The sequence below is a fragment of the Diadema antillarum genome, unplaced genomic scaffold (assembly GCF_040938485.1).
Source record: "Diadema antillarum isolate AM-2024a unplaced genomic scaffold, OU_Dant_1.0 scf00000008, whole genome shotgun sequence".
Classification (NCBI taxonomy): Eukaryota; Metazoa; Echinodermata; class Echinoidea; order Diadematoida; family Diadematidae; genus Diadema; species Diadema antillarum.
The window spans coordinates 4,763,917-4,777,276 of record NW_027270897.1 but is presented as its reverse complement, the minus strand read 5'-3'; the positions used below and the strand labels follow the sequence as shown (position 1 = coordinate 4,777,276).

Sequence of the window (13,360 nt, the reverse complement as noted above, 5' to 3'; positions counted from 1 at the left end):
TTTTTTTTTTTTTTTTGTGTGTGTGTGTGTGTGTGTGTGTGTGTGTGTTTTGCGGTGATACCTCGAGCGACAACGGCGTCTGTTGCCGGCTGGGAGACATGAGATGCACTGTCTCCAAAAATAAATGTTCAACTCTCCCTTAATCGTATTTTCACCCCGTTTTGAATTTGCTTGTTTCAGTGGAGGGATACGGGCAATGATTGACGACAATTTTTTAAATCAACTTAATCATCTCTCTTTCATGCTAGTATGGGACTGGAGAAAGAATTTTGCTCGTCAAAGTACGGCAGGATTTTTTTTGAAGTTCAACGTACTATTATTCAAATATAATGTCCCAACGTCACCCCTGTTTAATTATCGACACGGCTGTGCTCTTACCCTGGGTTTGCTTACATTAAACTAAATGATTTAGTTCGTTCACTTACATGATTCTTCCTTTTTTGACACATCAACAGAGACAAGAACATAGATAAAGGAATACCTACTACATTTCGACTGCGTTTCGTATCTTTTCTAGACGTTGACTATTTGATTACAAGACAGTTTAAAGAGCGCAGAGATTAGAGATTAGAAGGTATATTAACTTTCAAAAATCAATTGTTTTCTTGGAAGCATTAATAGAATGAAGGCGCGCCAACTTGTCTAAATTTTCTATAAAAAGGCAACGGATACAGTCAAAAGGGAGCATCTGTCCCTGCCGTCTGAATCTCATCGGCAACTCTTTGGAGAGCCACTTTATTTTTCTTTCGGAAAATATACGTCATAAAGGTTGTGGAGGTTGCGTTATGACGTCATTAGGCCAAATTATGATAATTTGCCACACGTTATTTCAGTATGTATCCTGGGCTAAAGATATGCCATTTACTAAACAAATTTCGACGTAAATATAAAGCACACATAATTAACTCTGCACTATCATCTGCTGAATCTGAAAAGTTTTCAGACTGCATACATGTTCAATCTTTGCTCTGCAGGGAAGGGGGTGTGAAATTGTAAATGTCTCTGGAACTTTACGAAGAGTGGTTGGTCCTTGGCAGTCCTTATAGTAAAACGTGATGTATATGGCGTATTCACATTGTGAACCGTTCTATCAACACTAACTATTTTATGAAAAGAAGAATCGCTTGTCACTAAACTTCGACAAGCAACGGACATTTCGCTATAGTTCTACTGACAGATCTCAACGTCCATGTTTTCTTATCAATTTCATTTCATTCAGTGATGTTCATTTCCAGTGACAATATGGATATCGGAACTAAATATAATTTAGAATCTCATCTGTTGTGCAAGTTGACCTTAGCCAACATAGCATATGTTTTTATTTGTGCAGTTTCAGTAGAAGTTGTGGTTCTTGAATATCAGAACTAACATAGAATAATTATGATTGTAGAACTTCATATCCTGAGCGAGTTGTCCGTATGAACAAAGTTTTAGATAACAGAAGGATGAAAGTTTTGTTATAAATACGTGTAATCTTACCCCTTTTCTGCCTTACTTTACACGTGTGCGTCGTGCGTGTGTTTGTGTCATTTCAACTCCCTATTTGCTTGACATTACCTTTTTCATAAAGTAGATTTAAACAAGGAGTGGAGATCCCTTTTAGAACGTGCGCCTTTAATTCAGTATTCATGACGCGAGGTGCTTGTAAAGCACGAAGATCATTTCTGAACCTGTAAAACGCTATACGAGTCCGCTCTGCGAGATATTCCCCTGTCGTGCTCCTACCATCACGATTGATTTAATAGTCACGTTGTGGTGAGTGGAACGGCCACCATCGTCCTTCATTATTTCTGGCGTGGTGGCGATTTTCAATATTTCGTGGATCCTTCGCCCCATGAAATGAGGCATGATAGCACTAATGGAAAAAGGTTTTCACTGTCAGTCAGACATCGCATTAGGCTAGGATCATTCATCATCAGTAGTAACCGAAGGTGAATTGTGGTCGCCCAGGTCCCTTGTGTGCTATCTTTGTCTACCTTGACAATTAAAAGCAGCTGAACTTATGATGGCCTTCTCATGGTGAACAGTTTCGGGTGTTTGGCAATGGATTAAAGTGGAATTAAACTTCAAATGCAAACTCAAAGTCTACAGCAGGACATAAGTACATCATAATTATCCCTATACACTCTATAGCAGTAAACTTTAGGGTTCGATCTTATACACAAAGAAGGTTCTTTCCAAATGGCTTCTAGTATAGGCCTATTATTTTACGAGTAAGGATGGTTTTCCCCCTTTTATTGCTATCCAAAGCGCATATTTTGTTTTTCCTAAGTCTTCATTTGATATTCTTTAAATAATTCAACAATTCAGTCACAAAGCCATTTATTACAATTCAGTTTTTACAATGTAATTTCAAAACACATAGCGTATGCAAGAGTGACGAAATACACACACGCACACATGTGCACACCAATGCATATCTCTACCATTATAAGAGATGACACGTTTTACACGGATATCAATTTCTATGTCCTTCGTTGGCACCTGCTCTATGCGTGTAGACTTAACTGTACTTAATGAGGCAAGTGAGCACTGTGGCGATCGCATTTACCAACCAGGACGCATTAAGAGTCTCAATTCTGGCCCACCGACCGTCTTGCTAATTTCACTCAGGCAGTACGTGGCTACATGGAGCATAATAGTTAAATAGTGAAGCCCCCGTTCCACTATGCCGTTCTCGCTACGATTTGACAATTATCTCAGGTCGGGAAGGATCGGGTAAAACCTGAGCCGATCTGGACACAGTACGATGTTAGAACGCTCTAAGTACGCTACAGTTACGACTACCAAGTGCTTGCTACGCTCTTACTACGATGAGCGGGAATTAGACATTGCGATCTCTGCCGCTGCCGGTACGCTTTAGAACGATGTAGCTACGCTGTTAGTGCGATGTTGCCGATGTTATCCGATCAATGCACGCTGTATCTACGCTCTGAACGATCTATACGATCTTATCACGCTGTTACCCCGTTCAGAGAGCTGAAAAGTGCCCGATGTGCCCCGATGTACCCCGATTCGACTGTGGGTCAGCAGTCAGTCAACTTATTAGCATGCAGAACCGAAGAAATATACTGTGGACCTCGAAGATTCATACTTCTTTTTTTACTTTTGATTTTCAAAGTTGTTGTTGCTTCGTTATTCTCACTACTCTTTCTTCATCAGCGAGCCCGTGCTTCTGTGCCTCCATCCCTGGTTATGACCCACCATTTCCCTCTCCTCTCCCCTCCTCCCCCCCCCCCCCCCTTGTCCACCTCGGACTTACTACCTTCTTCACTACTATATCTTTCTATCCTCTCATCAATTTTTTCCTTACAAGAGAGCCGCCATGTGTTTGTTAATGTGCGTCCGTATGTGTGCATGTATGTGTGTATTACTCTGTCTGTCTTTTTTTTTTGCTACCGCTTAGGGAAATTTGTTGTTGTTGTTTTTTGCAATTATATATTTTTCTCTATGATGGGACTGCATTCTAATACTACAAGCTCTGCTTTTTAGCAGTCCCCTCCATTTCCAGCAATATTTTGTATGCATTTACCACAGTGACGTAACTGTTATTTGTATCTCTGTTGATAATTTGCCTGTATCTCTTTTACGATGTTATTCTGTTCATCGCATTGTGGTACTGATTTCATGACGTCTGTGCATATGAGCGTTTCTTTGTATTTTTTATTATTTGTTTGTTGGAAGTGAAATAAATCAACTTAAACTTGAACTTGAAGAGCCTCCTCAACTCACGGTTCTTTTGCAGCAATGCATTATATAAACAAAGACGTGCTGATTTTTCAAAGGATTTTTCTTGATGTCCTTGCTTTTATCGTCCGTCTTCCTCCAGTTGTAGATGATTTCATATTCTTCAAAATTCTGCTATGTCCTCTTCCTCCTCTTTCAGCATCACGTGCAGTCTCTCTTTCTTCGCCTTTTGGGTAGCTGCTTCGCTGCTTTCTTCTCTTCTTTTTCTTCATCTCTTCTTCTTCTTCGAAAATTACAGCTAAAATTACTTCCCGTTCTTGTGCCGATGTTACTACGCTCAGAAAGACCTTGTTACGCTCATCCCGCTGCGTTTACGCCGTCATTACGCTCTCCCCGCTGCGTTTACGCTGTCACTACGCTCTCCCCGCTTGCCGTAAGATTAAAAATATGTCAATTTTGATCGGGGAGATTGGGAAGAAATTTTGAACCGGTTCAAAATTTCTTCCCGATCTGAAAAACTGCCCGCTCCAACCCCGACCTCCACACGCTGCTGCTACGATGCTTCCGATCCCCGTACGCTTTTGCCGCTCTCTCCCGATCTGCTAGATCGGGACAGATCGGGGTCCAAATCGTGATAGTGGAACGGGGGCTTTAGAGTCTGTCGCCGCGAAATCGGGGCGTGCAACAAAATGTCCGTGATTGAAAATGTAAAGACCATATGAAGACGGCTGCCGTCTGTTGGAAGGGACATGGGACGTTGTGGATTATGCATTTAAAAAATGGGATCTTTTTCGATATGCGCGGATAGTCCCCCTATACTATTTACCATTTGCAGATGAAACAAAGACCCAGCTTTCGTGCTTTAAAATAGTTTCAAAATGTGAGTTCGGGATAGAAACAACCAATGTAAAAATATTAATCAATATAACCAATGTTATTGAGTGTTCTTGAATAAAAAAAAAACGTGAAAATACTTTTTTGACATTATAACATTGTTTCCAGAATAAACCGTCTATAGTTACGGTTTATCGAGAGAAATCGTGCTATCTCCTTATAGGCTCTATTGCGAGATTTTTATATAGTAGGATGTTTTGTGATACAGCTGACTTACACATATACATCAAATGTGATAACTCAACCATTTTTGTACATCACTGCTCCTAATGGTAGACAATGCCTTTACGAGGGAGCACAGTTATATTAGATACGATAATCTTATTATATGAAAATCTTTTATATGAATATTTTTCGGCATCTACGTGCGCTTACTAATTATTTTCATAATGTATGGTCTATTGCGAACAGCGCACGAAATCCTGTGGTGAATACAATGACGGCACGCATAATCCTAAACCGAAATTACGTTGTAGGAAGTGGGTTACTATGTCAAGGAGAAAACTTATTTTCCATGCGTAGTGTAATTATCACCATCTGTCCAATTACATGCGTTTGTGTGAGTGTGTGTGTGTGTGTGTGTGTGTGTGTGTGTGTGTGTGTGTCTGTGTGTCTGTGTGTGCGTGTGTGTTGGGAGGTGGGCATAACTAAAAGTAGACCAGCAGATGAAGGGAACCATAAGTGTTATGTTTCAGTTCATCGTGATTAGCATCGAATACTGAAGTATAGTCAGTGTGCTTAACTTGAGCGAAAGCGAAACCTTAAATTGAGTCCATAATGTGAAGTGCTTTGATTAAAACTGCATTCAAGCATCCACTGTATCCTTTTCCATCCTTTATTATGTCTTGGATTGCTTTGAGGAGAATTCATGGATTCACTCTCAAGTTTTCTCATAAAGACCCTAATTCAAGTCAACGGGGTGCCGATGGTTCTCATAAACCATTAAAGGGTCTGTATGGGACCATGCAGATACTGTTGTATCACCTCCACGGTAGGACCGAAGTGATGGACTGTATACTTTCTACATCGACGGTCACCTTGAATTGCTATCAATTCTCATCCTGCTTCATTTTGTTCATTTTTACTGTATGAATACATAATATGTACCTCAGGACGAGTGTAAAATAAGAATTAAAAGCTATCAAAGTGGGGAGCCTTTTGTGTCCTCTTCCTCCTCATCTGTCGCTGCAGCTTTTTTTTTTCTTTTGCAGAATGAACGGCGATGTCGCGTCTTGTAGCAAGAACTCGTGCATCCAAATGGGACATCGTTTGCTGAATATTTGTTACCTGAAGGGACAAGATGCATGAGAAACCATTAAAGGGTAAAATTAGAGATAGAAACATTCTTGCAACATAGATGAAAATAGATGACTATTTCTTCGCGTTGGCCATCCAGCTGGCTTGAGTAATTGATATGATAACAGTGACAATTGATGATGCATCGAACTCGATCTAGAAAGATGCTCAAAACGCCTGGCAAATTATTCAAACGCGGCTAAAGGAACATACAAACTGACAGACAGCTGAACTGAATTGATTCGTTTTACGTGACCGCTACGGAAGAATGGGTTCATGTTAAGGAAGCAAACACGCGATTGACGGGCTTAAAGTACCCTCTAGCTGTCTGAAGAACTAGGTAATTAGGACAAACTGCTTTGCCGAGAGGTATAACCGCTGTAGGTTTACTAGGTGGATCTCAAATCACGCACCTCAGATTGACAGTCTGTGGTTTTGTTTGTTTTATTGTTTTATTGTTTGTTTGTTTGTTTGTTTGTTTGTTTGTTTGTTTGTTTGTTTGTTTTATTTTCCATCTGAGAAGATGGCTGGATAACCCACAATCAGCTGCACTAGCTGGTCTTCCATGGGGTCCAGTTGGATGTTAGGCGGGACCACTTCACTGGGTTAAACACCCTGCTCTTTGCGATGAATGAATGAAGCGGGATCTTTTACGTGCATGAGTTGTTACTCGCGCATACCCGCGACCTCCATTTAATGTCCTATATCCAAGGGACAGAGAGTTTTGCCTCTTGAGAGGGGACGGTATGATTACACACAGCATTGCTCAGCTAGACCCGGAAGTCGAACCCGGGTCCTTTGGATTTGAGCCAAATCACCGCCCTTATGGTCTGAAAGTGGCTTTGTGTTACAAGTGTACTAAATTTTTGTGAATGTGCAGAAGTGACTGTTGATCTCATGAGGCCGATACGTTCAAAGTATCAGATTTTATTTGTTGGGTCAGGTGACTCGGATTGATACTGGGATGTTGATTCCATATGACAGCATGATTATGATATCAACTATTGTTCACTTCTGGTCAAATAAATAGATACAGATATATGGTACCAGCTGGTACCTCGAATATCGGCAATGCACCAAAATAGACATGTTTTTTTTGACAAGGACCCAAAAAGAACTTGATAAACCAATCCAAGCTGTAATCTTTACTGTTAGATGTCTCCCTTTCGGAATATACCCACGTCTAGACGTTGGCATATAGTACGAAAGGAAGACATACGCATCTGTCTGCGTATGTCTCCCCCATACACATACACTCTCACTTCCATGTTTGCTTTAAAAAACGTGTGCGTGTGTATGTGTGTGTGTGTGTGTGTGCGTGTATGTTTGCAAATCATTGATTACCTACGCTCCGTGGCACTCTTACTTTGCTGACTTTAAATAGTTTTGTCCAACAACCCTCTTTATACCAGGCATATTTAATTCTGTATTAACAATGCAGTGTTAGACTTTGGGCATCAAAATTACTTAAAAAGCTTCAGTACGAGGGGGATATGGAGCCGGAAGCCGTTGATGTTTTTGTCCTCGATGGATTACTGTTCGCTACGTTTTAGAATAGAAACGATACAAACAGCGTCTGTATAGCTCTATCATTCCCATTAACAACCTCTTCGTGTACAATGCGAATGACAGTTTGGCGAGTTGGCTGTGTCTGGGTTAAGTTCGCCTTGTGTCCATCATCCCCATCGCTGTATACATTAGCTAATGTAGATATCGATACCACGTCTTTCACCATGACACAGTTGTCGGTGAAAACATTCAGTTTCAGGCGAATCCCGACAGTGTGTATGTAGGCGGGGGGGGGGGGGTAGTGAGTGGAGGTGAAGTGGTTGATTCAGGTACGAACCGACAGGACGTGAGGTGTTAGGTGAGAATGCACTCAAAGACAGACAGAAATACCATGGAGCTTCCAAGTTCAATCAAAATATAACACTGGGGGACAGATCACCAGACGAGGGAGAGAGAGAGAGGAGCAGCTACTTCACAGAAACAGAGAAATTTAAGATAAGACAAATACAAAGCAAAGCAATGAAAATGATTTGTTTGCAGTCACATCTACGTATCGAATATTAAAGTATTCTCATCAAAATACAATGTCATGTATCATAGCGGGTGTTTTATAAAAGAATCTATTCTACACTATGCGTAAAAAGAAGGTGTATACTTTTTCTAATTCATATCTTACATGGATGATTTTGATAAAGATCAATGTATTGCATACCATATTCAGGGGCGGAGCCGAATTCCTAAAAAGGGGGGGGGGGGGCTTTAAAAAATCTAAAGAGGCGCACGCCCCCCCCCCCCGTTTTTTCTTTTTCTTTCTTTTGTTTTAACAAAAAGTAAAGGAGGGGGCGGGCTGATATTTTTCACAATAACCTTGAAAAAGTGTTAACCTTTTTTTTTATTTGCTGAGTGTATTACAATGTCGTAGTTCTGTCATAGACGCACACTGTCTGTTTTACAATGTTGTCGAAGTGCCACTTCATACGAAACCTTGTTCTATGGGAGTTTCTGTGCTTAATCATGACTGCCCTGGAGATGGTTATGAGATGTAACTTGATCATCCAACCGCGCACAAAGGGTATTAGAGCTATGATATAAAAGCACGCAACAAACATTGTAATATGGTCAATTTTTCCTCCTTCCTCCATTAAGGGTGTAATCGTTATTCTGTAATGCTGTTTATCACTTATCTTTCGTTTGTGTCTGTAACTCTGCGGGTTTAAATGTTTTTTAAGGGTTTTAAGGTAAGTTGTGTAGATGCAATAATCATTGTTTGTCATGTTCTCTCCATTCACGGCATCCCCTAATTAGTACATTCTTATTCAACTATTTTCGTTTTGTTTTGTCTTGAAACTTTGAAATGGCACCACTTATGACTTGTGAAACAACGTGCTAATCAAAGGCCCATATGACGTGCAGAATAGTCAGATGCGAAGTTTTGTATTTCCTGTTACAGGAAGTCTACTATCGTGACTATACTGTCCACGCGGGTCATGAATGTTTCGAATCTAAAAGAGTTGTGATTGTGCAAACTTTGAAATGAAGAACGTAACACGTGGTTAACTCTTGATAACGAACTCTGCTCACACATCATTCGCGAGTAATCAACACCAAACAATAAGGTTTGCTTTTATTATCTTTTCCCCATGCAGGACCCTATTCGATTGTAGATGCTGTGGAAATTCGTGTGCCATCAGTCAACTGCACTCATCGCTATTTCAAGTCTATTTATGGAGGCAGCACAATGGGGCTGCACTGTCAGAGGTATCCAGGACCTCGTCCACACATGTGGGTGTTTCCGGAAAGGATCCGAAATCAGGTTTGAAATGCATCGGGTCCGTGTCTGAGGTCAATGCCGACATAGGGTGGAAGCTGTCAGCTGTTTCACCCTTCGTTCACCTCATGATTAAACTTGTTCAAGGACTTCGCTGCTGATTTTGCACGAATGAGAACTACTTCGATGTTGCGTAGCTGCATTAGTCACACATTGTTTGTCAAACACTTCTTTGCTACCCAGCTACGAGAAATACAGTGTTGATGTTTTTGAGCACTCGTTCAAGTCTGTAGCGTAAACATTACCTAATTCGATGTCATGGAAGCTTTAGCGCATCCGCATTTATACACACGACAGTCGTGAACACAGGGAGTTCTGCAGTGTTTTGAGGTGTGATCGATACCCACAATTTTTTCGTCACCCGGCAAGGTCTTCTGTACATGTACTTGAGAAATACAACAGCGGTTAATGATTCGATTCTACTGCATGCGCAACGGCCACCGATGACGGGATTTCGGATGCTTCCCAAGCACATAGTGACAGGGGAGACTGCTATCGATGCTCGAGGGCTGCACACATCTACGCAATCAAAACCAGCCCGTCATGTCATGTCACTCTTTAATTGGGTCACGGGCGACTATGTACTATTTAGACGCTGCGAGGAAATATTACCAAACCAGTCCATTGTCAATAGTCCTATTTAGTTTGTAAACTGCAAGTACACAGAGCGGTACTGTCTGATTTGTTATCCTTGCACAATGTCTTCGTATAACGATACAGAAGATCCCGGCTACAAGCCTACTGCCAAGTACATCATAGCCGGCTTGGCCACGGAGATTCCCATAGCGATAGCCGCAACCTTCGGCAACTTCCTCGTGATATGGGCCGTGTACTACAACAAACGGCTGCGATCTGTCACAAACTACTACATCGTATCCCTGGCCATTGCAGACATGCTCGTAGGTTTGTTCGCCATCCCATTCGCGCTGGCCACCAATGCAGGTCTCCCGCAGGACAACTTCTATGCGTGTCTTTTCACCAACTCCTTTGTGGTGGCGCTCACCCAAAGTTCGATTTTCGGTCTCCTTGCGGTGGCACTGGACCGTTATTTTGCGGTAACGCGGCCACTCCGGTATCGGCGGGTCGCGACGTCGAGATGCGCGTTGATGATTCTCTTGTCAACATGGGTACTAGCCTTCATCATAGGACTCACGCCGTTGTTTGGGTGGAACATGGGCAAGCCAGATCATGGCTTTTGTATTTTTGTAGAACTCATCGATCTCAAGTACATGGTGTACTTTAACTTCTTCGGCTTCGTGCTCCCTCCGCTGGTCGTGATGCTCTTCGTCTACGTGAAAATCTTTCAAGTGGTGCGCATTCAGTATGCCGCCATTTCTCGGACAGTCGTGGGCAGCCAGGATGATATGTCGCGGAGACGGTCGCGTCTCGCGGTGAAAGAGGGAAACGCCGCCAAACTTCTTGCCATTGTCATCCTCCTCTTCGCAATCAGTTGGCTCCCCCTACACGTCATGAATTGCATCTCGTTGCTATGGCAACCCGTGCCCTACGAAGTTCTCCTTCCTGCGATTATCCTTTCGCACGCCAACTCAGCCATGAATCCTATTTTGTACGCGTTCAGCAATCGCGAGTTCAGACGGACGTTCCACAAGCTCATCTTCCGGGTCACTCTCTGCGGCATCATACAGGTGAATAACTGCGATTCGGGGGACGACTACGCGGGCATGACAGCTGGTCCGGAATGCAACGAGGTGTCGCGGTTTACCAGCGGATACCAGACGGTGAGGAATGGAGTTCGAAGCTCGCCACCTACTAACATGCCGACTTCGACGACATCCAACATCAATAGGAAATCAGCGATATGCATGCAAAAGATTGACCGGAAGCGGACTAATGGCAGTCCAAAGTCACAGACCAATGGTCAGAGGAGTTCCTCGGTGGATAGGTAATAGGCCGCTTTCGTCTGACAGAAGGTGCTTTTTATTTAACTAAATACAATGCATGAATAGAAATATCCATGTGCAGCTTATGATTATATCCATTGACGTGTAACTTTCGTGCCATATAATGTGCGTATGTCTGACATGGGCGATAGGTGAGTACTATTTTGTCAGCAAAAAATACATATACACCGTATTTTTCATATGCATTTTGTTGTCTGTAAAAATGCAGTCATCTTATTCCATTATTTTTCGATTGATATTACATACAATATGTAAAGTTTATATGTATTTCACCTTGGTTAGACCCGTCATTGCTGAATATTTGGTGGCTCTGCATATTAATTTTACACCCAATATCGCTACGAAAGATAAAAACAACTGATCAAAAAGGAACTGTTGTTAGTGTCAAAGTGGTGATAGCCATTTTTTTTTAGTTTATAAGTAAAATCTATGATTAATCAAGGAGTTTGATAATAAAGGAACTGAAATAACTTGGAATAATGATGTAATCGTATTACAGGCAACTTGACGGATGTTAATCAGTTATGTAATAGATTGCATGGTATTCTGATCGTTACTGTGATGTTCATCTGCACTGTTTAAAGAAGAATCTGAGAGAAAGTTTTAACAAATTGGGATTATACACCATTCAATTATTGTGCTATGTATCAGCATTTGCATTTTAATACATACTCTTGTATATTAGACTGTGTCTTGTCCTAACACATGGTTCCTCAAAACCGTCTTGCCAAGAAAGTATTGTTTGAGAAGATGAAATCTACCCATTATGGTCAACAAACTTGTTTATTTGTCCGTCGGAAGCGAATTTCATTCCCACGACCAAGTTTGTATTGCTTGGTATATTGTGAAACATACTCTTTACAAGTTTGAATGAAAGGACAAACTCGTGTGATATAATCTATTGGCATATCTATTTCATTTATTTTGTTGTCATATTGTTTTAAGTACAGTGTACTGTTGCTCATATTAACAAATTTCTTGCTCTCATGATTACGGTGTAGTATACTTCAGTGGTAGCACGTGAACAGAAAGTTGGTTTTTTTTTAATGAAACTCGTGGCTATTATGAATTCATATATCCTCTATGAGCGTCGAATCACGATGCTTCCATTGGTTACTTCTAGTGTGGGATCCTCAAGAAGTTTAGAAGGCAGTACAGTCCTCACCGAGCACTGACTAGCAAGTTTATGATTGAATCTATTGTCAATAGTGATAGATCCTCTTGAAACCAATCGTTTCCTGGCAATTGTCAAAACACGAATGGCAAACTAACACATAAATACAATCTGGTCTCGGTCCATCCATACTGAAAACAAAAATATTGCACAGTCTAGACGGATATGCTATCACCAATTTCCTTGTTTACATAGGCTTATGATATCCCTGGCAATGTGCAGGCTCATAGTCGTGACACAATCAGTGTCCCAAGTGTAAAACTAAGGGAAGATGATCGCCTTACTGAATAACGAACCTTCAGAATAACAAGCCTTCGTAATAAGGAACTGTAACCAAAGAGCCATAGAAGACAAATAAATCTTGAAACGTTAATGGCGTTAAAAGCGTCCATTTTCGCTGAGTTGAATATTTAGGACAAAGATTATGTCATGACTACGAGCCTCCACATTGTCCGGGATCATATTAGTTTATGTAATCAAGGAAATTGATGATAAAATTTCCACTTTCCTATTGACATGTCAATATTTCTGCTTTCAATGAGGTTACAACTTGTTAGTCAATCCGCAGATGAAATAAGGTTCGTTATTCAAAAAATGAAATAAGGTCCTATATTCAGAAGGTTCGTAAATCCGAAGATAAAATAAGGTTTGTTATTTTGATGTTTAGTTTCTAAAAAAATTGAAAACAAACAAACAAACAAAAACAAGGTTCGATATTCCGAAGGTTCGCTGATCCGAAAACAAAATAAGGGTCGAAACTCCGAGGGTTCGGTAGTACGCACTTTCTTTCATTTTCGGATTAACGAACCTTCGGAATAACGGCCCTTATTTCATTTTTTGAATAACAAACCTTATATCATTACATCTTCGGATTAGCGAACCTTTGGAATAACGCCATAAATGCTCAGATGAACGAACCTTATTCCGTCTTCGGATTAACGAACATCCACTGTAGGTATAGGGATTTGTAATTTGTTGTTGTTGTTGTTGTTGTTTCGGAATAACGAACCTTCAGACTAACTAACGTCACTCGGCTCTTTATGATATCAA

The 13,360-nt window shown here is 41.0% G+C and overlaps 1 protein-coding gene across 2 annotated transcripts in view; it reads left to right on the top strand.

Moving 5' to 3' along the window:
- Positions 1–11,413, top strand: part of LOC139718211 (adenosine receptor A2b-like) — a 39,928-nt gene extending 28,515 nt beyond the window's left edge. For both annotated transcript variants that reach the window (XM_071629693.1, XM_071629701.1), the window contains exon 2: positions 9,033–11,413. In XM_071629693.1, coding sequence (XP_071485794.1) covers positions 9,913–11,121 — 1,209 coding nt within the window. In that variant the 5' untranslated portion in view covers positions 9,033–9,912 and the 3' untranslated portion in view covers positions 11,122–11,413. The remainder of the gene's footprint in view (positions 1–9,032) is intronic.
- The last annotated feature ends 1,947 nt before the right edge of the window (positions 11,414–13,360 follow it).